The 24,119-nt window shown below is 36.1% G+C and overlaps 1 protein-coding gene across 1 annotated transcript in view; it reads left to right on the top strand.

The window, feature by feature from the left end:
- The window catches only part of FMN2 (formin 2), a 166,753-nt gene that overhangs the window by 61,343 nt on the left and 81,291 nt on the right, over nucleotides 1-24,119 (top strand). The window contains exon 10 of the mRNA XM_037392766.1: nucleotides 11,537-11,624. Coding sequence (XP_037248663.1) covers nucleotides 11,537-11,624 — 88 coding nt within the window. The remainder of the gene's footprint in view (nucleotides 1-11,536; nucleotides 11,625-24,119) is intronic.

Raw genomic sequence — 24,119 nt, 5'->3', positions numbered from 1 at the left:
GTCAGGAATACAAATGTGCAGGTGCTCTTTACTGTGCTGGTGACCTGCTGCAGGCAACAGAATTGGTAGTGAAGTTATGACAATTATCCCAAGGTGCTGGATAAAAGCTTTATCTGGACAGAAGGGAAGGATAGTGCAGCCACGCTGTGTGGCTGTTCCCCATGTACCTGCGTGCTGCACTAGGCTGTATGTGGGATGGGAGGAAAAGTGATGGTGCTGCTCCTGCCACGTTGTCCTGCAATAAATACCCAAAGCGCAAGATCTCTGATTTTCTTCCCTGATTCCAGAAAAAGCCCCTTTTAATGGGTATTCTTAGCTAAAGTAGTCTGGTAGCTCTTTAAGGGGGGGCGGGGGGAAGGAAAGAGTGCAAGTGTATACCTAGTGCTTTGCCTACGAACTGTCAGTCCCTTCACATTTCATGAGGTTTGAGGATACAAATCTCTAAATAGCAAAAATGGCAACTGTTTAATTCTGTAACATAAACAGTGGTTAAAGAGAGACAGTGATTAGGAATAAACATTGCATGTGGATTTTAATGTTGAGTATTTATTTTTCTTGCAATGTCAAAAATCTAGATATGTTCTCAATAAATAAAGAAAATGTAGATAAAATTAAATGGAAATGACTAATTGTTCTTAGCTACTTTGAAAAGAGCAAGTTGTTTATGACACACATTTCGACACAGAAGTTTAAGGCAGTCTGAGTAGGTGCCGTCATCTAGAATGAGCATTCCTGTGGGCGACCTAAATTGACAGAAGAGAATCCCCTGTGTGTTTCTTTTCCTTTGGTGATCAAACAAATGTATTGCTTTCCAAAAGAGAGAGAAATTGCCTAATGGATTTGTTGAACTGTAGTATCTGGGGGAACAAGATCAACAATTGAAATTGCCTAAAGTCTGATTTGTTGAACTGTAGTATCTGGGGGAACAAGATCAACCAAACAGATAATTACGGGCTTTCATTAGACTGCAATTAGAGCTATCATTTATTGCAGATGTCAAAGTTAAATGTTCGTGTTTGCAAATCCAGTTTAGGTTTTTCTTAGTATTGACACGAGACAACTGAAGTAGAACAGCTTTGCAAATATATTCTACGTATGCCCTCTCAGTGGTTTGGAATGCAGGCCTTCATTTTTGAAATTCTCTTTATTTGTACCGCAGTAAACACTTCGATAATGAAGTCCATCCATGTTTAGCAGAAGAAACAGTTATTTGGGGAAAGCATGGCTGTAATTCCACAAGTATGTTTTTATAGGAAACACCAAGTGCTGTTTAAGTGGTTACTGACTTACATGGCTTCTATGATAGTTACGGGTGTTGTAAAGATCTTACAAATGGTGTTTCTGTAGTGATTTTTACAGGGATGTGTTATGCAAAGCAGATGTGTTCTGTCACCTGTTGAGCTACGGAGAAGCATTGTACAGAACAGAACCAGGATCCACAAAGCTCACGCTGCTGCTTTCCAGAAACGCTCTAGTCTGGCAATTGGTTTTCCTCCTTGCATTGATGTGCGGGTGTGCTGAATGGATGTATTGCTTAGGTAGATTGGATGTAAAATACTAGCTACACTGGAAATAGTAGTCAGGAAAAAATGCACAGATACCTTTCAAATGCATAAAGTATTTGGTACGCTACATAAATATCTGATTTTAATAAAGAAATGTTTTTATTTTAAGCTGAAATAAAAATGCATTTACAGAGGAGGCCACGTGGCAGAGCGAGGGGCGGCGGGGGGGAAATACTAGCTAATCTGAAGAAAAATTTGATGGTTTGGGCATGTTTTAGTAGGTGAAAGTTTCATTATTTTGGAGTAGGCTGCTGTTCTGCAGACAGAGGTATTTATGCTGTATGTCAGAGCATGTTTGCATATGTTTGCTTGTGTATGTATATACATATGCATGATATACTTATTTCTATAACAGTGACCCCTTTTAAAGTGGTAAACTATCTGTGCTGGTTTGGGTTTTTTGAGTTAACAACTGAGCTAATTTCACCTTACCTAAGTATTGGTTCCAATTGTTTTTTCCTTGGCATGATCATCTGCAAATAACCTAATACAATATAAATAAATAACATTATAAAAAATCAATATTACACCTAGCACTGAATGAAGGCTGTATTAAAATCCATCCAAGAACTTTAAAGAAAGAGCAAAAATGAAGTGTTAATATTTATTTGTGATTTTATTCTTACTGTCTCTCATTTGGTGCTATGGGAAAAGCTGTGATTTATTTTGCTCTGTTAAAATGTATATGTCAAATTCTCAGCTGCTGTAAATGTGTGCAGGCTCACTCAATGCGAATGCCTACTAAATCTTCAAAGAAAGTCCTTTATGGGCTGTATTATAGGTGGGGCTGCCATTGCTACCTATTAACGTGGTCTGGCTTTCATTATAGGTCCCTGTTGCTATAACTTTGCCAAAATTTAGCTCTTTAGGCAGCAAGTTTTGATGGGTTGGGTTTCCCCCCCACACACACACATTGGGTGTCTCCTTCATTTTGCCAGTGTTAAGAAGAAAACAAAGTCTGTTTTTTCTCATTTCCATGTAGTTTCATAGACTTGATATATGCAAAAAATGTATCAGATACATGTTTTGTTAGTTGTAGAAAGGATTTCTTAAATTTGCCACTCTACAGGCTATATCTCAGTTCCTTTTGCTCAAGAGACTTCAGGTATAATTCTGAAGATTTTTTCCTAACCTTGTACTGGCAGGTTGGAAAACAGGGGCCAAGAGGAGAGAGGAAAGGAAGATTAAGATGATTAACTGGGGAGGGAGTTGAAGAACTGAAGAGATCTGACAGGTGGAAATATAGAGTATGATAGGTTTGACTCTGTGTTACCTCTTACTCTGTTTAATTTCTCTCAGAAACTTGTTGTGAGCCTGGGGTATTCTTGACCTGGATGTTCCTTTTGGCAAATAGTGGATCTTATCAAACCTGTGGTGTTTAACTCAAAGGGTAAAAACTTGCTCTTGGAGTGTCTTGTTCAGCCATGCCATGCAGTTAGAACACTAATTTTGGTTACATAGTAATTTTCTTAGGGCCCTTTCCATAGCTAGCATGGACTGTATGGAATGAGCACAGTTCATAATGATTATGTAGGAAATTAGGCTGTAACCTGAGTAAAAAATGTTTTTGCCCATTGTTGCAGCACTTAAAAACCATGTAATTATTGAAGCAGGAGGAAAAAGGATAGCCTCATGACTCCGAGGTCACATACATACTCAAGAATAATGGCAAATGTACTTACATTCAAAATGTACTTACATGGCAAACATCGGCCAGTGTGCACTGGATGGGTTCAGTGGGCAAATGGTACATAATGAGAAAATCTTGATGTCACTGCCAGCATAATAAATATAAAGAAGGGGCTGAGCTGACTTGCATAGATTGCTTCCCTAACTCTTGAACAGTCATCGTAGAAGCTTTACTGATAAACCTCTAACCGTATTTTTGGAAAATAATATACACGTAACTGCAATGAACTTTTCAAGAGTGGACCATGTGTTTATAATATATCATGTAAATGAAATAAAAATGTTGAAGATATTCTCATATGGAAAGTCCGCTATTACTCTATTGACATTAAAATCTTAATCTCCTCCTTCCAACCCAGAAAATAAATAATAGGTTACTAAAGTTTCATTCTTTTTCAAAAGCCTTAGATGCAAACAAGATGTATCAGTAAAGCTGTTTAGCTAATGTTTTCAGCTTTTTTGAATTTTTAAGTTGAATATAAAGAATCTGTGGTAATTGAGTAGCCCTAGAATAAAATGCCATATAAAATAAGTATTGGTAAATAAGGTAAATGCCATATTTAGTTAACAGATGAAATTATTCATGTTTATTCATGAACAAGGAATGACATAAAGGGAAAAATAATTTTCTGAAACAGAGGGTTTATAGCCTTTGCAAACAGTGGAGGCACTGTCCTAAGAAGCTTTCTGTATCCACACTTACTGATCTATTAATTACCTGTGTCAATGGCACAGACATTCACTGCCATTTTATGTACTCTCCAGAGATACAGTTGGGGTTCTGCTACCCCCACAAACAGGAATTTTAGAGGACTTGATCGATTCATCCTTGTTATTTATACAAGCAAATAATCAATGATGTCATGAAGTTATTTATGAAATTTAAATGTCTCATTTATTTGGCTTGTAAGAATAATTTCTTTTATGAGATGCTGTATGAATGTGATCTCTGTTTCTACCTCTCATTCTCTTCTTTATATGGCTTATTGCACGTTTTGTTGTTATATTATTTGTTTCATAACTGTATCTACAAAGTTCACGTGGTTGCAAGCACAGTTTTACCTGACTGCATCTACAGATCAAATATCTCTACCTGTTAAAGGCTTCCCAGGTTGATGTCCTCTATTAACCACATGCATTTCTCATTCTTTTTTCCTTCCTACTTGTTTTTCTTTGGATCATATATTTGCAAGTTTAAAAATGAAGATGTGCGCTTCGCGTCTGACAATCTTGTGAACTCGTCATGTAAAAGCTCTGTGGCTTTCTGTATTTTGTCTGTGTATCCTTCCCAGCACTGAAAGGTTCTGCTGATGTAATGACCTGTTTTAGATGCTGCTTCTGCTTACAGATTCTGTATGGGCAAGAAAGGTTATATTCGTTTCTTAACCAGAGGAACTGTGTAGAGTATCTGACAGTGGCCCTGTTGTGTTTGTGATCTGGAAGACCTCTGCAGGGGAAGATCTTACTGAAAGTTTGTTCAAATAAAGAGAAAAAGAGGCTTTGGGTTGGACTGAGCAAGCTGCAGCTGTTCTGTGAGATTAAAAGCTGTATATCTAAAAAGCACAACTCATATCTTGAATTTCAGCAGAAAGATAGCTGCCACCCTGGGCAGTGTATGATTCTTGCTGTACCTGATACTGTCAAGTAGAGGCATCTTAGTTACAGCTGTCTTTCCAGGGAGGTTGTCCACCTCACATTCCATAGCCAGTAGCTCTACACCTTTCAGATACTTTCTTCTCCATCTCCCCGCAGTGCTTCTGACTCTCAGTGCAGTGGATATTGTAATATTGGGTGACATCAAGGGAAGAAGAATAATACGAAGATAGCAATGCACATTTCTTCTCTTATCTTTCTGTCCACATTGATATTGCCAAGGAGACAAAAACCAATGCTTTATAGTATGATAATTTTTAAATCTCATCAAGAAAATTCAAATTGCTTCAGAATTAAATGTGCATATGGAATGAATATCTTGCACCCTGAAATTAAGAGTTTAGTACAGTGGCCATGATTTAGTTAAAAAAAAAAATCACTGTTCACCTTAAGTGTGAATATACTTGTCTGTATGACTATGGGATCCTAGCTGACTTAATTAAACAGATTTTTACGATAAGGATGAAAATCAAGGTTTTAGAGATTAAGGGGTTTTTTTAAAATTATTATTAGTAAAGAAGTACTGATATCACAGATTTTTACTTCTGGCTATATTTCGTTACTTAGTGGTGAATTTTCTAAAAGCAGCAAGAACAAAAAAAAATTGTTATATATATTTGGAGTAGGTAGAGTGAACAATGTCACACTTTTGACTGTAACCATAAGTCCCCCTTTAAAAGTGGGAACACTGAAGCTTTCACAGCATGGGGTTTTGTTTATTTTTTTCTTGTTGATATCTCCTGCTAGATATCATAGTGGGTACTTACATCTCTTTGGGATATATTTTTTTATTATTTTTTTTTTAGTTTGGGGGAGGGTGTGTTGCATTCTTCAACCTTTCCTACACCCCACCCCACCACCCCTTTCTTTCATGTCTCTCTACCTGATTTGATGTGTTAACTTTTTATAAAATAATTAAGACTGTTAATTTCAAATGTGTTTGGGCATGCAGTATGTTTTGCACGAGTTTGCAAAACATGTGTGTAATTGCATGCCTAATTTGACTACACTGTGACAAGGTTGTTCATAGCAGTTGGGTTGATCACCTGCAAAAGCCGCCTGCTGAGTGCATTGTCTGCATCACAGACCGGAGTTTCTAAGGAAGTTTTAGCGTTTGGAGGTGTATTTTCTTTTAAAGAGTTTATACTGTAACATCTGAACATGCGTTTCCATTACTAACCCACAGAGACATTTTGAGTTATAAATATAAGATCTAATAACATAGAAACTAAACTTTAGGTACCCTGGTCCTTTAGCTGATGAAAGAAGGAATAACTATAATTGTGGTATGTAATAATGAGCTAAACTCTAAAGAGGAGATTTAGGTATGGAAAACTAAACCCCTTGTGATCTATTTCTAAACAAAAGATTTAAAACTTTTCTATTTAACTCCAACCCCTACTTGAGTCCTTAACATTAGAATATTGTTAAGGGACATTTTACTATTTTCAGCCTTCTGTTGAGGAACATGATGCTTATCTAACTTACTACTGTGTATCTGAAACAGAGCAAGCTAAGTATTTTTTCATTTAATGTCATAAGTGAGGGATATTAACTGGGGTATCAATCTCTTAGTAAAAGATTACTTCTACAGTAACAGTTTTATGATATTCATTTCAAACAAAAGTTATTTAGTGATAAAACTGCATAAAAGGACATGAACCATTTCTTAGATGTATCGTTAAAAGCTTTATTTATGAAAGTACAGGAGAGTAATAGATAAAATGAATGAAAAGTAAATATTACATTTAATCTTTACCCTCAAGCATAAATTTACAGCATCCACGAACTGGCAGACACGGTTGCTTGGCTGTCTTAATTTGCATAACATGTCAACAACTTGCATCTGGGAGTACAGTAAAAAGAGTATTTTGAAACTTAGCTGTCTCCTTACAGATTATGAGACTCCTCAGCATGGAAAGTAACCAGTTAGTTTGCAGAGAGGATTCCAGGTTTCATTAGGGTAGGAGACAAAGAGGTGCTCAAAGTATACACTTCATGATGGATATTCTGTGGTAAAAGTTGAGTTCAGTTAATTCGCTGTGTGCCATCAGCATGGATATGCCCTTAGGACAGCCCGGACCAGGTGTTGGTTGGGAGGGTTTGGGTCTCTTTTTGTAAGTATTATATAGGAAAGTTTGATCTCCTACTGTACCAAAATGACCTTGCTGCTTGAAGTAGTCCCTGTTTCCATTCTCATAATTGACTTGGGGCTAGTAATGGTACTTCTGGATTTACCTTTAAAAAAAACCCAGAACAAACCAGACACCATCCCCACCCCACCCCTCCCACCCCTCCTTCCTCATAAAAGCATAATATTATTCTGTTGTATCTGAATATACATGTGAAAGATATGATATGGGTCCAGTTCTGTGATTGACAGCTTTATGTTTGGAATACATTTGAATTCACAGAAAAGATCTGTTGTCACAATGCCCAGCAAGAAGGTGACTGCTTTACTGCCCTGATTCGGTCTCTTAACATCTTGCTTGGAACTTTGGGGTTTCTGCATCCTCTGTGATGGTTAGAAGCTATAGGCCCTTGTACAGTGGAGTTTCTTGCATGTGCCCTTTTCCTAACGTACAGTAGTTTTTCTTAACCAGTGAAATCCTTGCAATAATTTCCCTTAGTGCTGGTGGTCAAACCAGAACCAGAAAGCAAGAATCATTGCAAAATTCTATGCATTAACTACATATTATTCTGGGGAAAGGGAATCTTCCTATTTTTGCTTCAGGATGCTCATCAGACATGTGTCTCACATTACCTTTCACTAAATAGCTCTTTGTTTTTGCTTGTGTTAAACAGTCAGGAACAAATTTGGCATGTAGTTTGTTTACTGCTTAACAACGAGGACCACTCAACAATTAGAAAGTTTGTCCTAGACTTCAGGCTGCAGATAATATCTCTAGCTTCCTTTTTATTTAATAAAAAAAAAAAAAAAAGTTTGAAGCAGAGTTCCAGAATCCAGACTAAAAAGGAGCTGTGTATTGTGTCTGAGGCTTTAGACCTTGTAGAGATTGGATTTATCAAGCTTTTGTTGTTCCGCCTTTAAATGGCGTCACTCGTCTGTAGCCTGTAGGCCCAGACTATGCAGCTGATTTATTGTATTGTTTTATTTTTAAAAGTGGGAATTGCTTTAGGCTTTTATGCTAATATTCATGCTTTCTGAATTAGTGCTGTATTGTATTGTTACAGCTATTCTGTTGGAGGAAACTATAGTATTCATGCAATTGACTGAAATGGGTATGAAATGCATAATAGAGATTAGTATAAAAGTTGACAGAAAACTTACATTTTAAATAAAGCCAGAAAAAACTGGTAGCTAGTACATAAAAGTGCTTTATCTGTTGTTGTTCTGCACCTATTCACCTGACAGCCATGCTCTTTGGCACTCTTTCGATATCATGGTTCAGAACTTTGGCACCAAAGACAACCTATTCTTTATTGAAGACTGTTTTCCCTGCACCCTCCCCTCACACCCCCTACCCCCCCTCAATCATTGGCAAAATGTGGCACTCAGTAAATAGTTATTCTCCTGTCCATCAGCTTACTTTCAGAAAAAAACCAACAACTTATTTTTCCTGCTTTTAAGTCAGATTTCTTTTAGAGCACAGGACTTGAAGGGATTTACTAGGCCATTAAATCTGGTCCTATCGCATTGATGGGAACTATGCCTCCTAAGAAATTGTGTTCTAGCCTGCATCATAGCAATGTAGTTAATATATTTGGTTCTTTTTTCTCTAGTGTTCGTCCCCTTGCTGTGTTTGTAGACCTAAACTCAGTAGATCTTTGAACTTTTAGATTGCTGATAGGTGGTAGAAAGAGCGATTTCACAATTTGAAGCCAATATAGTAGTAAATGGGTACTGACACCATTAGAAGTGGGAGATCACTAGCAACAGGCTCCACACCATCCTTGCTCTTTGAGCCTCCAAGAAAGAACAGCGTGGTTTGGCTTCCTTTGGAAATGTCAAGTTGTGAACCCTTCCCTGGGTACACCTGAATACAGTTGGAACATTGTTTTGGGGAAGACCATTAAACCAAGATCTTTTACTCTCAGTTTTCTTCTTTTGTTTTGTTTTACTCCTGGCCAACATATCAGCCTGCACCAATGCCATTTCTACTTCATATTTGAAGAATATGAGTGACAAGAAGCATACATATTTAGTCCAGATGAGCTCTTGCCACTTTGTGTGACTGTTATTTCCTTATAGAATTCTTGGAACAGGTTTGCATTCATTTCTTAATTCACAATTTTTGTTAGCTTTGGGCAAGTTTTCTCGTTCAAAATACAGGCAACAAAGGACTCCCTCTATATGCCGATGACAGCAACAAGCTTAAATTATTATATTATTATGAGATGTTTCAGACTTGAGCAAAAGCAATAATGATGGGAGCTGGAATCAGTCGTTTCCCCAGCATCTTCCATACTAAATTCCTTCTTGTCAGCTTTAAGAATTTTTTGAATTTTTATATAATGCACCACATTGTTTCTTCACATTGCTCTGTCTTTTCTGGAAATAAGCCTTGGTAGCAACACAAGTTGATGAATTTCTGTTCTTTTTGAAATTTTGTATCCATTTTGTTTTTCTCTTAGAATGCAAGATACTTGTTTGGTTATTATTAGAGATTTACATTGCAGCATAGTTGTGAGAAAGAGTCGATCTGCACCTTGCTACCCAAGATCTATTTTATTTTGTAAACCTTTTTTAGCTGCAAAGAAATAGATAGATAATAGCTTCTTTTTACCACAAGAAAATCTCATGTTATTTGTCCCAGCTGTATCTCAGTTCAAGGTTTAAATGAGATTTATGCTCCATTTAAAAAAAACTTTTAGAGTTATTATAGCATATTAGAAGGATAGTGTGGGATATTCTGTTTTTTCTGAAATATGTTAGTTTTCCCTTTTGAATTCAGAAAAGCTATCACATCAAATTCCAGTCCATTTGACTTCAGTTTTAAATTCCTAATAATATATTACATGGGTTAGACAATTGCATAAGAATTTCTTGCTAACTTCTGACAGATGAAGTCAATAGTTATGCCTTGAATTTAGGTCCTTAACCATGTGAGTGATAGCTATGAAATACTTGGTTTCTAATGTTCAAATTTTCAGTTCATAAGCAGAATGTTGTGTTTTCACTTCATTGCAACTAGTTAGGCATCTATGAGGAAAGGAGGATGAAACATGTCATAAATGATGGTTATGAAGGTTTAAGGGGGAAGAAAAGAAGTAATAAAACAATTGGCCAGCCAACCATATCCTCAGAAAAGCCTATACTGCGAGCACCGTGAGTTTCTCGTTCCCTCTCCTAAGTAGTCACAGTGGCAGAGGTCTGGGTCAGACTTTCACTTCTTTTCAGCTACTGCTCAAACATCAATACACAAACCTGTGTCTGAACACTTAAACAAATCAAAGCTGGCCACAGGGCAAACATCTTGTGGGTACTTTTATGTTTTGTTTTGTTTTTTTTATAAAATGTGAATTGGATCACGCATTCTTTATTCTAGCTAAATTAATTCTACTTTTCTAATCTCATTTCTACTAATTAATTTCTAAATAATTGTGCCAGTGAGACTGTAGATGATACAGCACTTTGGTCCTGAGGTAGGAACTGTATAACTTGGGAAGCATACAGATGATTTTTTTAACTGCAATGTAAAATGAACTTGAACTTACAGTTGTAATTATCTGGCTTTTATTCTTTCCTCCAAGAGATTTGCAAAGGTGGTCTTCAGTGTGTTTAGTACAGTGTAAAACTCAGCAAACTGAATAGTTTAAATATTAACCTCTTCCATCTACATAATGTCTGTAGTCCTGCACTGATAAGTACTTTGACTAGAATCACAACATTTTACAGATAAGTGTCCTTCCCTGGCATTACTTGCTTCTCATACAGATGGCATAAAATTTACAGTAAGTTGAATTCAGACAGCTTAGAACCCTCTGGAAGAAAGTCTGTGGATTACTTCTTGCTTTTATGCTTGCAAAGCAACTATGTACAAAGTGTATTTTAGTGACTAATTTTAACCCCCTGAAGCAAGACATTGTGATGGCTTCATTTTATTCTTTTGTTTCTTTTAAAAACAAATAATAAAAAAAAAAAGCTTTGAGACCTTTTATATACCCTAAAAGTGATTAAAGAAAACCCCAATATGTACATGGTTATTTTGCTTTTTAAATAAAATTCATATTGGCCTCTACTACGTCAAAGACTCAAATAAAATACAAATTCTCACAGTTTTAGCTTACATCAAAGATGGAAATCATTGTGTGGTTTCGGAAACTAAAGCAATTCCAAGATAGACACAGTTGGAATTTTTTTTATATGACAGCCTGTTTCATACACTTAGTAACATCAGTGTGAAGTTGAAAGTGTACATCTGATGGCGGAGGAAGTCTAGGGGAACTTTTATAGTGACTCTTTTAGGATTAATATTCAACTAGGTGACATAGTTACACTTGTGATGAATTTATGCAGCAGAAGCAAACTTAAAAATAAAAAAAATATTTATTTTTATGTGTGTATAGACTACAAGGTACTATTTCTTGAATTTGTCATTAATAATGCAAAATATCTTATACATTTTCCTGCAGATTAATACTAATAGTTGGGTTTCTTTTGGCAGGTTGTCAAGTTGTTAAGTAACAAAAGGTCTCAAGCTGTTGGAATATTGATGTCTAGCCTTCATTTAGATATGAGGGACATTCAACATGGTAAGTGAAATAAGTATTGTTGATTCTAGCTAAGGTCACATCATTAATAATCTGGAAATCCTAATTATTTCTATCTTTTGAGATGTACAGTAAATTAATAAGAAGTTTTTTTTTCACACTACTTCTCTGAAAATAGCTTGTTCTGACATTTATTTTCCCCTTTCTAGTAACATATTCCGTTATTCTGTATAGAAAATAAAACTATTTATTTGGAGAATTGCCATCTGCAGGTTTTGTCACCTAATGGTATAAAATATAGACACTTTGATTTTGGTCTTTCTGAGGAAGAAATTTTGAGGCATTGTTCATTTTAATTCATATAACCTCAGGACATATCCAGAAAAGTAAATTGCAACATTTAATTGATTTGCTATATAAAATAGTTCCTGTATTTGGGTTAGCACAAGCTGGAGTTCTTTCATCTGCAGCAGCATTTTTTACAAAGGGAGATCTTTCGGGTGAGTGTAATACTTTTCACATTTATGCTAAGAGACAGTAGTGCAAAAAGGTGAAAAGTGGAATTGCATTTATATTCAGAGCATCCCTTATGTTTCCCAAAGGCTTTGGATAGATTTGAAGCAGATTGAATTATCCTGTGAAGTGCCAGCCTATCTATTAAATAAATGTGGTTTCAAGTATAACGCAGACTTCATAAATCACAAAAACATCTTGTGAACTTTCTAGGCTACGTAGTTACAGCCATGCATTCAGTTTACTATGATTTGCTTATTTTGTGAAATTATTCACAAATAGAACAAATTTCAGAGTGCTCTGTCAGCTAGTGAGTAACTCTTAATCACAATTTTAAGTTTTTATTAAACTGTTTTGATGGTTACTAGACTTCCTTAAGCTGATGCACTTAAGATGGTAGTCATAGAGCAAGGCGCCAGTACTGGCGCCAAGAAGTACTTGGTATTTCCAAAGCTGGCAGATGTAGTTCAGTTAAGTCATAGAGCAAAATCTGAAAACAATGATATGGTCCTTTCCTTCAGTCAAATATTCAACTTGGTTTCAGTTAATAATGAGAACCTTATGAACAAAGGAGTCCGCCTAACATCTGTGTCTGTGGTAAAGCCAACACAAGTTCATTGAAAATTTGCTTGCTTAACATGCAACACTAACAATAACATGGCATGAATGTCAGTAGTTGAAGGGGTCAAACAATATTATACTTAACCTTTATCCCATTACAATATTAAGCACACATGATCATCTAAGAGCTGTGTGCAGATTTTGTATATTCCTCTTTCAATAGCTGTTTTCTAAAACCAAGTCTTTGCAAAGGGGAATTTAGGAGCACTCTTATTCCCTTGCTGTGCAGAAATGATTGAACAAACATGAAAGAACTTTTGTCTGATGGAGGACTTTGTGGAAATGGTTGGAAGATCCTGGTGTTAATTTTTTTTTTTTTTTTTTAATGAACATAAAATAGGCGTGGAGGAAAAGTGGTGGGGAGCAGGAAAGAAATTTGCATGGTCGGGGGCAAGGAAAATAGAGGAGACATCTCACCAAGAAGTATTTCTGGCATCAGTCACTCCATGCAGAGTTCTCAGAGTGATGTAACCATAGAGCCTGTGGAGAAATTATAAAATCACAAGCCCAAGTATTTAGCTTCACCTTCATGTATGCACTATTTTTACTTGATTGTTAAAAAGTAAGGGGTTTACATGTCTTTTGGGTTTAAAGGTTACTGCTTTACCTGCTGTGACTTGAATATACTAACGAGGCAGTCCTATCAAAAATTAAAATAATTTTAAAGAGTGGCTGCATGAGCAAAATAAGCAAGTGATATGTTTGCTCTTTATACATGAATTTTAAGATGTACAACAATAACTGCTACAAAACCTGTGACCAGTGCTCTTAGTTTCCTGGCCCAGGGTTTTAGTGGTGGTCTTAAGTTTTTACTATGTTTAATGTACAGTGCCATGTACATTTACCCATATCTCAAGCAATGATTTTTTGTGAATTTGAAAGCCAGGCAAATGAAACTACGCTCGCCCCAACAATCTGTGGTACTAGGCAACTGTCTTTGTAGGCTTTCTTGTAAATATTCCCTATATTGCTTTAAAGTGTATCTATGGGATGTGGTGTTCATGCAGACTGCAGGAAAATTTTAATTTATTCCTTTTCTTTTTTTCTTCTTTTTTTTCCCTTTTTTTCTTTTTGGCCACAAAAAAGCACCCAGAGAGAGAGAAACTTCCACTGCAATGTGGTATTCAGTATATTTCTTGGTTTGCATACTATAGCGTTTTACTTTTATTGATTTAGACAAATTTCAAAGTGTTACAGGAACAGAAGGGAAAACAATTGTGCTGGGTATTAATTCACCTAATAAATTTATAATTTGAAGTTTTGATTCATATTGTGTTTAACTGAAGAGCTTAAAATAACTTGAAACCTAGGCAAATGTTCTATCAATGTCTTGTAATTTTTTTGTTGTTTCATTGATTTTTTTGTTGTTATTTATTTTTGTTTGCTTTTTAAGATACAAAACAATGTTGAAGTATTGTCTGCAAGAAACAATCCTTGAGGAAAGATTGTTTTGGAAACTTGAAAGTTTGAGAATTATTTATGATATTTGTTAACTAATCTTGAACACTTAGCTACTTTTTCATGCATGTGTGACCAGATGGGATTTAATGGAAGATCTTAGAATATTCTAACATATGCTAAATAGCTTTTCTTGATGATGATGAAATCAGTGTTAAGTGTCTGCTGGTAGAATTGCATTTGTCTGCTCCTGACTCTGAGGTAGGTTTGCGAAGACAAACTCCCAAACCCTAGCTGCTTTGAAAGAATTTTTACAGTGTGGAAGGAATAGTTGTAATAATCAGAGCACATTTGTACTGAACTCTAGTACGTCTTTCTAGTAGTGCTTTAAAGTAGGGTAGATTGATTTTTGTTGTTGTTACGGGGTGGTTTTTTTTTAGTGGATTCTAATTGTTAACAGAAATTCCCAGCTATTTTATGAAGTCTAGGCTAGAACTATAAGAAATACTGGTCTCTTTAGTCACAGTGCCATTTCTCTATGTTATTAGTACAAAAATGAGTCCTTTTCTCATGGTTTCTCTGGTTTCACACACGGTTTTACTGATGCCTGTTTTTTACAATCAACTATGCAAAACGCTTTATCCAGGCATTTTGCTTGCTTTTTTATTTTTGCTATACCACAAATATCCTTTATCCAGGATTATGTTCCCACTGGAAATATAGCTGTATTTGGCTGCATGATTCAGACAAAGCCTGAGAAATGCCATACAAGCACTTCTTACATATTTTTCCTTTATAGCTCAGATTTTATTCCTAGAGAAAAGACTTTGGTTTCAACAGTAGTCATTTGGGTTTTTTTCTTGATATTTCAGAGGTGCAGCGTGTGCTTAAATTGGAGATTCAGCAAGGTTCCATTTAACTGCATATAGTATTCTATGATGAGCACCCTGTACATTAGTATGTAATTCCATGTTAAGTCTGAGTTTGCATTTAGGGACTCTGTCTCTTAATTTAAGAGCACTCTTGTTAACAAAGTTGTCTGTCATCACGTGAACAACTGTTTGAAATTGTAACTATGTTGCAGAGAACATGCTTGTCAGTGCCTTCCCCAATGGTATAAAGATTCACTGTATTCTCCTCCAAGTTTGAGCTTTTATGGCTGTTAACAAGTGCAGAAAGAACAGCAAAAAGTTCCACGTCTGTAAAAGTAGAAGCAAAAATTAAACTGAATATGTCAGCCAGATGAAAAGCAATTTTTTATACTTCATGCAGACAAATATTACATTTACTGCACAGTCAGTTTTTTTACCTGGTATTTATTTCCAAAATGGAACGTAATCTTTTATTCACCAAGACCATCTTAGTCTGAGAATGCCTTGTAAATGTTGAAAGTAGAAGTCTGGCAAAAATGGCATATGCAGTTCTCTAACTTTTGAAGTTGTCTGTAATCTTCTCCAACTCAGTAAGTTTCCCTTAAGAGGGTTTATTATTGCAGGCAAGGTGTTACCTCTGGCATGGCTGCGATACTCTAAATACAGTTAATTTCTGTAAGGTTTTGCATAGCACTTTGTGGTTGCCCTGGCTCTGTTGGGAGTAGTTTGGAGATTTCTGCCTCTGTATTTTGGACCACCTTTCTTATATCCTCATTTAAGAAGTCATTTCCATCCCCCCACCCCCGAGACACTGGTAATCTACAGAATTTGATGGAGGTAACCTGTCCCATTCTGATAACTGGGGGGCAACAGGACAGGACAGGATGACAAACAACCCCAAACCTACACACACACACACCCAAAAAAAAGAAAAAAAACCAACAACAAAACCACACAACAACAAAAAAAGCCCAAAACCTAAACAAAACCAAACAAAACAAAATTAAAAAAACCCAAATGAACAAACTTGTGGAAAAACGTATGGAAGACCAAGGCTTTAATTTTTAATTACAGCCTTCAGCATGTTGTTTAGTGCTGCTAGAAACAGAGCTTATATAAAATAATGTAATAGGAAAAATAGTTATGGAAAGGGCAGGCAGATTCACCTAACAGCCAGTAAAGCCCAACCTTTTAATCTGGATTTGAGATTATTTTAGTGAGAGTTGTATCTGCAGCAGAGCTTGCTCTGCTAGCAGAAGTACAACTTTGAACAACAGACGTATCTTTTGCCTGAATTCAAGACAGATGTGCAGGAAGTGAATGTACTTTAAATGTTAGTGAGCAAAATAAATGTTTATTCTTTAGTATTTGTCTATTAGTGACAAAGAAACATGAGGAAATCTTGGTTTTCTTTTCTGACTTGACTGCTCACACTAGCACATAGAAATTATGAGCTAGGAGAGACTGTCAAAGCTTAATAAAATTATTTCATTGGAGGTGGAGGATAGAATGTCTCTTGCGCTACATTATTTTGATGTTCTCTGCAGGAATTCTTCATGCATTGAGGTATCACATAGTCTCAGTGGTCATAGGTCCAAGAGATGCTCTAAATGGAAAGCAATCAGAAAAGAATGAATTAACATCTGAATAATAAGACTCATGATTAGTTTATCTAAGGTGCAGAGGTGATCTGAGCACTATTTACCCTAATAACAATGTATGTGTAAGAGGAAAATAATTTGAAACTCTTAACGTAATACTGAAATATTTGTCAAGAATGTGTATCTTCACAAAAGACATTTTACTTTTTAAAGAACCAATGACAACAAAACAATACATGATTGGAACATGTTCTTTGGACATTGTTATACTGGATGGTAGATCAGCTGCCCAAAATTTTTATTTCTGTCAATTTAAGTTATGAAAAAAAAAATCCTGGATGTAAGAAAATGTATAGAACATTTTTTTATTCAGGTGGCAAGCCTGTATTTCTTAATTAAAGGAGTTATCCATCAAGTGATTGCAGCCAGTGCACGCAAATTATAAAGTTTGAAACTTTGCCTGTTTCTTCTGGTTTATTAGTTGAAAACTGAATTTTTTGGAAACATTTTTCTCGTAATCAAATATTGTGCATTTAGCTGCCTAAAACCTTAAAAGATTGTGGCTTAAACTCCCCCTCTGATATCCTTTCCAACATGTGTTTAGATTCTTCTGAGATACTACCAAGAAAAGATTTGTTGGTCCAGAATTTTCCTGTCCTGTGAACTAGCACTTCCTCAAAACTTCACACCGTAATCCTGTCTTATTCCTCTCTTTCTTCTAAGCTTTATGCTACCATATTCGTTACGTTATGCCTGCTGTTAGCAAGCTTACACATTTTATTTGCTTATATAATTACTTTACAAGCTCCTATTGTGAAATTATTGGTAAGGAAAACAATGGGATACACAAAATGACTTTTTATAAAAGACAGACTAGACTTAGAGTGACACACACATATGTATCACTGCAAATGTTTCTATTGCTTTGAGCTATTAGTATGCCCACACTGTGATGTACCAAGCAGCCAAAAGTAATTCTGGAGCCCTTGTCTGGCCACTCCTGCCAGAGGCAGCAAGTGAGGGAGGACAACAAAGGCCCTTGGAGATAGCTGGGGGTTCTAATGGATGTGCCATAAACACCTGAGCTGTGGCTGAAGCCCCTGAAAGCCAGTTGTGAGTAGTGAAAGCATGCTTCAAGTCTCATTTCCATCCTCTGAGATTTTCTGAAACTTAATTCACAGTGATCAGAGGCCAATAAAGTAATAGCAGCAGTTATTAAGGAAAAAATACAACCTTGTTTATAATTTCCTTTAAGTAGGCATGCAACACATCAAGATAATGGACAGAAACACTCATATCACTAAGAAAGGAACTGAATGTTTTATGTGATACATCCTTGGAATTTACAATTAAAAATAAATTTATAGAATTAAACCAGTTTTCTATAATGCAAAATACATTTTACAGTTAGTTTTTTTAAATGAGGAAAATCATATTGAGTTTTTTCATGATATTTGAATCAGCAGACACTAATTACTGCCACATTGGATAGTTTGGATAATTAAAGATTTTTGTTGTTGTTAAGAACATATGAATGTAATTTAATAGAGAAGTTTTGTAAGAAACTGTAACTGCATTGTTTGTCTGTTGTTTCAGTTGAAACAGTTTATTTTTTTTTCTTGGAAGTCTGATTAACTTTGAAAGTTTGAGAGAAAAGTTTCAGGAAAGTTCTGTTCTCCCAAAAGAAAAAAAAGCGGTACTGTTATTTCTCATTCATGTACCATGTAGTCACTTATAAGAGGGATGATTGCAAAATTCTAAGCATAAAAGCAACAAAATGTATGTTATTAGCATTGGTACCATGCAAAAATTCAGGGGAGGGATGGAGAAAAAGAGCACCTGGTCTTCCCACAGCAGAAAAAATTTCCAGTGGTCATACTTTTATACATTGCTACACTACGCAGAGATTTTAGCATTATGAAAATTAAGAAATTCTTATTAATTGACTAAGACCTTCCAGTAATAATGTCACATATTTTTTCATTAAGTCACAAGTTTAGGGGAAAAAGGATGTTTACCAAAACAGTCTGTTTGTGATCTTTTGATGTGGGTGTTATACTTGAATAATTTATACACACAAAAATTGTATAAAAAAATTAACGCCACTCACATGTACATAGTTGTTAAAATCTAATTAAACATAAGGTATTTAAAATGAGGATTTAGTAAAACTTGCAAGGTGAGTACCTTTTTTTTTTTTTTCTTCTTTTACATTCAGTGTACCTATTTTTACTGTATATTCCTTATAATTCCTCTTTTAAGGAAGTAATTAAAATTATATGCCATATTAGGTCAAATGGAGACCTACCTAGCTTAGTACCTGATCTCCTGTGTGGATAAACTGGGGGTGGGGGTTGGGATAGGTGGGTGGCACTGGTCATTCATTACATAATTTTAATAGATCTGTATTTTATCTTATTTTATCTTTTTTGCAGTAGTATTCTTTCTCCAAATTGAAAAGTTGTTTTGGAATTACTTTCATACACATTATCTTTTCTATTGATTTTTTTTCCTTGTCACCAGTCTATGATCTATAGTTTTCTTTCCTCTCTTTGCAAATGGGGTGACTGTCTACTATTAAGATTCACATGCACCATATCGTATGCCTATGCCATGGTATTGCATCATCTTCTATTTCTGCCTTCATTTTTTCTGTATTGCTACTGACATTCTGTTTGCCCTTTAAATGTTGCTGATTATTGAGCTTAAGTTTTCAGAGAGCTATGAAGAAAATCTGTCTTTTTTGCTGGGGCAATAGTTGCTAATTTTGTACCCATCGCATTTTACAGTTTGGGTTATTTTTTTTTTCCATCTACGTTCAATGTATTGACACTAAATATTTGAGACATCCTTTTGTACATGTTTGTGGTTAGTTTTTAAATGGCTGGCTTTTATTATCTGCCAACATTACCACCTTATGTTCTTTAACCAGCATGGGAACCTGCAGACATCCTAGTAAGACTCCACTACTACAACTCTGTACTTTTACAAAAATGAATCTGTTTTCATTGTTTTCCTATTTTTTGAGCAGTTTTTCTTTTTAATCTGAGTAGGCCTTTTCTTTTATCCCATGACGGTATAATTTTTCTGAAGCCTTAGGTAAGCATTGTGAGGAGCTTTTTGCAAATCGGGTATCAGTCTGTTCAGCCTTACCTTTGCCTTAATTGATTCCATTACAGCAGTACTATTTAATTTGTTGCTCACCAGTGTCTACTACAAAATGACATGCTACCTCTCTTTCTCATTACATCCATTTATCTGTATATTCTTTAAAAGAGCTGTTCTGCCGTATAATACATAGACACTTCCCAGGCACAGAAGTCAGACAGACTGCTTTGTAGTTTCCAGCATCATCTCAGGAATCCTCTTAAAATTTGCATTTGTATGTTCTGAAAGTTGTTCAGTTTTGAGATGGTGCTCAAAATGTATCGGTCAAGAAGCGCAGAACTTGTCTGAGAACCTCTTTGACCTTTTCTGTTTCTTGAATCCTAACACAAATACTTTGTTTAACCTTTTCTGAGTCTTTCTTTTGTGCTCTTTTTACATCTAGATTATCTGCACGCCAAACTGTTTCCTGTCAGGCTTCATACATCTGATGTGTTTGAAAGCAGTTTTATGAGTAGCATTATGCATTTGGCAAGTCCGTTTTAGACCCTTTTGTTCTTGTCCAATTTACATTGAACTTACAAGACAGCTTTTCTGTTTTCTTTGGCTGATTTCCACCTTTTGAAGAACATATTTTAATTACAGGTGTCACCCATGCTCTTACTTTTAATTATGTGTGTGGTTTTGGGAAGCAGGAATATTAGGGATATAAAGAGACTAGGGGGAAAAAAAGGGGTGCTTTTGAATTTTTCAGGTGATGATTTATTTTTTTTCTCTGAACCTCTAATGTAGCACCTGTAAGCTTCCTCTGACCTCCAAGCTTTTTTACCTTTTTAACTGGCTTCTCATTTTAATGTCATTCCTCCTTGGAAAGTCCAATTTTATGTAATACTTAAAAAAAAAACCCAACCTTTTTCCCCTGTCCTGTAAAGAAATTTAATTTAAGATGGTTGTGGTTTCTCTAACTGTTTTGTACTTTATTCGGAAGTAAATCAAGTGTTGCTTTGCCTCTTTTGGCATTTCTACCTAGTTGCTTTGAGTAATAATTGTAATACCCTGAAATTTAGACTCTGCATAATGTACTTAACAGATTAAACCTTCTGCTATTATGTTTTCTATGTTGCATTGTGCAGCTTTTAATGTTTAGAAATCATTATTAATGTGCTTGTTGAGTGATCTGTAATAGGGTACTTACTGTGGTTTTTCTGTGTAGGCATGAACTCCCTCTGCAGGGAACGTTAGATCTGTTAAAATTGCATTGACTAACTCATCTTTCCTTCAGTATTCCTTGCCACACTTCTACAGTAGCAATTAGGGCACCATATACAACCTCATATTGTTAAGTGTCACACTGATTATCTTCCTTCAGTTACATTTGGATCAGCCATCAGATCCATCCGTAAATATAAATTTGGCCATTGCAAAGGTTAGATGCCCAGAAACTATACGGAAACACATCATGTGTGCAGCCTGGATTTTGTCTGTTGAGCTCTGCTTATCTAGCTCAGTTTTCTCACTCCTCTCTCTCAGTTTATACCTGGAGTTCCCTCCTCCCTGCTGCACCACCTTCTCCTCCGGCCACGCTCGCCAGGCATGCTGCCCGCTGCGACCACCAGCCCTGGTCCCCACTCCCAGCAGCAGGTGGCAACTGCAGCCCACCTTGCTGCTGGTGACAGTCCTGGACGGAGCCCACCACCCCAGCTCTGTCGGGCGAGGTGCTCGACCCTGTGGCTTCACCCTGCTTTCCAGATTTGAGCAAAGCGCTGCTGCTTGGCATGCTGCTCACCCAGTGAACATCCGCGTTGGGAAACGGTTTGGAGTGCAAGGAAGGGAAAGAGTGTTGGAAAGGTGGGAGAGTGATTTATTTGCTCTTTCCATCCATTGTCCACCGTTGGTAGGGTAAGAAACAGTACAGGGGAAAGTAGGGGGTTTCTACTGCAAAAATTGTGAAATGTAGCCTGGGAGCCCGCGGCTTCTCACGCTGGAGCTGTTGCATTGGTGCTCTGGTACCTGCCATTTGATGAGGTACCTGGGTTTATCCTGCTCTTTTCTTTCTCTTCTTCTGTTGTGGTCTCTAGACAATGAGAGATCAAGGTTATTTTTGTTGTTCTGCTGCTTCTTAGAAAACGTCCTCAAGCAATGTGTTGTGTTCTCTGATTTTAGTGAAGCTGCATTTGGCTTTAGCCACCTGGACACAAAGTGTAGCTCAATGGCATTGAACCGAAGCAACATGCAGTGTCTCTTGTAATCTTAAAGACCTCAGTAGGGCAAATCCAGTCATAACACTGAAATAAATACACATAGGTGATTCCAAATATAATTTTAATTTATTTTTATTTTTATAATCTTTTTTTTTATAATGTAGGTATTTTGGTTTTCCACATATCTAGATATCTAGATATTTGGTTTTATTGCACTCCCAGCCTTTATTTCCTTGAGTTATTAATACCAGCTTTTGAGAAACACTTTGGAGCGTGAAAAAAGATGGAACTTAAACCATAAACACACATCCTTCTGCCCTCAGTTATCACAGTATTGTGATTTGAATTAGTAAAAATGTGTCATCTGTCATCTACATAGCCAAAAGTCTTTTTGCATTATTTTCATAATCCCACCACACTTAGAACATGGACTAAATATCACAAGATCATTACATCATTTTCTTAGCATCTGTAGCTCTTTAATACTGTAACTCCAGAATATTTGGTGAAAGGCTTAATGTGCATTAGTACGATGAAATCCCTGGTGTTTATCCAGACATCAGACTGGGAAGACATATAGAATAGCAAGCTACATCAAAACTGCTCTTTGCTGTGCCAAAAATAATTTTTTAAATTTTATTCAGAGCACAAATTCAGAGTGTGTAATTTTATTTTGGTAAGATACTACCATCTGACAAAGAGAAAGGCAAATTTGCTTTTGAAATGAAACTCTTGAATGTTTTGTGATTGTAATTCTTGAGCAAGAAAATTTATATTTTGACTTGTAACTGCAACAACTGACTGTACAGCAATTATAGATAAACGAGAACTAACTTTGCCTGATTTCTGAATCCCTGTAAGTTTTCATGTAGGGTTTTCTAACTAGCTCTGCTACTACAGATCCTGGTATCATCATACACAACTGGCTAGCTTGAACCACAAGCAGGGAAAGTTTGTTTCTGAATGATTGTGCATGTCATCATGGCTAAAAGGACTTGCAGTACTTTCTATTGCAGATCATCAAAAGGTAGCAACATTCCACGTAGTCTAGGTAAAATGATTTAGGCTTGTTGATGTTAGAGAAGACTAGTAGAGACCTTCCGAGTGACCTAGCAAAGGGCAAACATGCAGCTCAACTCTAGGTTTTTAGAAAGATCATTCTAAGCATTTAGTCTGGCTGCTAAATAATGAAAGTCATGTAATATTGCCTGCTAATTTCTGCCTCAAGGTATTAGTCTGTATAAATATGAACATTTTAGCAGTATAAATGATCTTGAGTTCCAGCTGAAATTCTGACCCTTCAACCTTTTGCTTTCTTTGAAGTCACTGATAGTTTTGCCATTGACTTCAGTGAGTCTAGGATTTCATACAAATACCTTGAGTGATGGAGAAGTCAATATATCCCATGAAACATTGTTCAAAAGGTTAATTTCCCTCACTTTTAACACTTAAAATATTCTTTCCGTAAGGAATTTGACAGATTAATTTACAGACATCATTCCTTCCTGCTTTTGCTCTGTGAAATAACAGGGCCATCTACTTTCAGATATCTTCACATGCAGGTATGCATAAGAACTGTAGTCAAGTTGCTTCTTAACTTTCTTCTGTATAAACTAAATAGATCAAGCAATTCAACAGGAGGACAAATTCTTGAGGTTATCCTGCTGTTGCCTTTGGTCTCTTTGATATTCGTCCAGTGATAGCTGTAGTCCAAAGGTTGTTTTGACTTCTAGTTACTCCTTGAGAGACAAGGAGTCTTATGTAGTCATTGATTGTGATTACTGAGTGTAATCCAGACAGTTCTTTGCTGAATTTGGGTCTGCTCAGGGAATAGCAGCTGTCCCGTTAGCATTGTCACCTGGAATTCACTGAGGATTAATAATATTTCTAATATCTTTATTTTTTCTGTTGGTAAAGATATGTTTAGTTGCAGTAAGCTGAGAGCAGATTCCTGTGGAAGCCTAAGATACTCTCCTTGCTGGTAGTGTTTTATGAGCCATTAAATTTTCAGATCTATGAGTTAGGCAGTTGTTAACTCATTTAATGTTGACGCTTAAGTAATTTAATATAAGTATTCTAAATTGCCAGCTGGACACACCAGGAGCTCCATTAACTGTACATTAACTGTGGGTAAATTGAAAGCACAAAAGCTAAGATCTAAGTTAGCTGCTTAATGTAGAGAATATATTTTTTGGAAAAAACATACATTAGTTAACTACACTGCTA

The sequence above is a fragment of the Falco rusticolus genome, chromosome 6 (assembly GCF_015220075.1).
Source record: "Falco rusticolus isolate bFalRus1 chromosome 6, bFalRus1.pri, whole genome shotgun sequence".
In the NCBI taxonomy this organism is placed as follows: Eukaryota; Metazoa; Chordata; class Aves; order Falconiformes; family Falconidae; genus Falco; species Falco rusticolus.
This window is presented reverse-complemented; position numbering and strand designations above follow the sequence as displayed.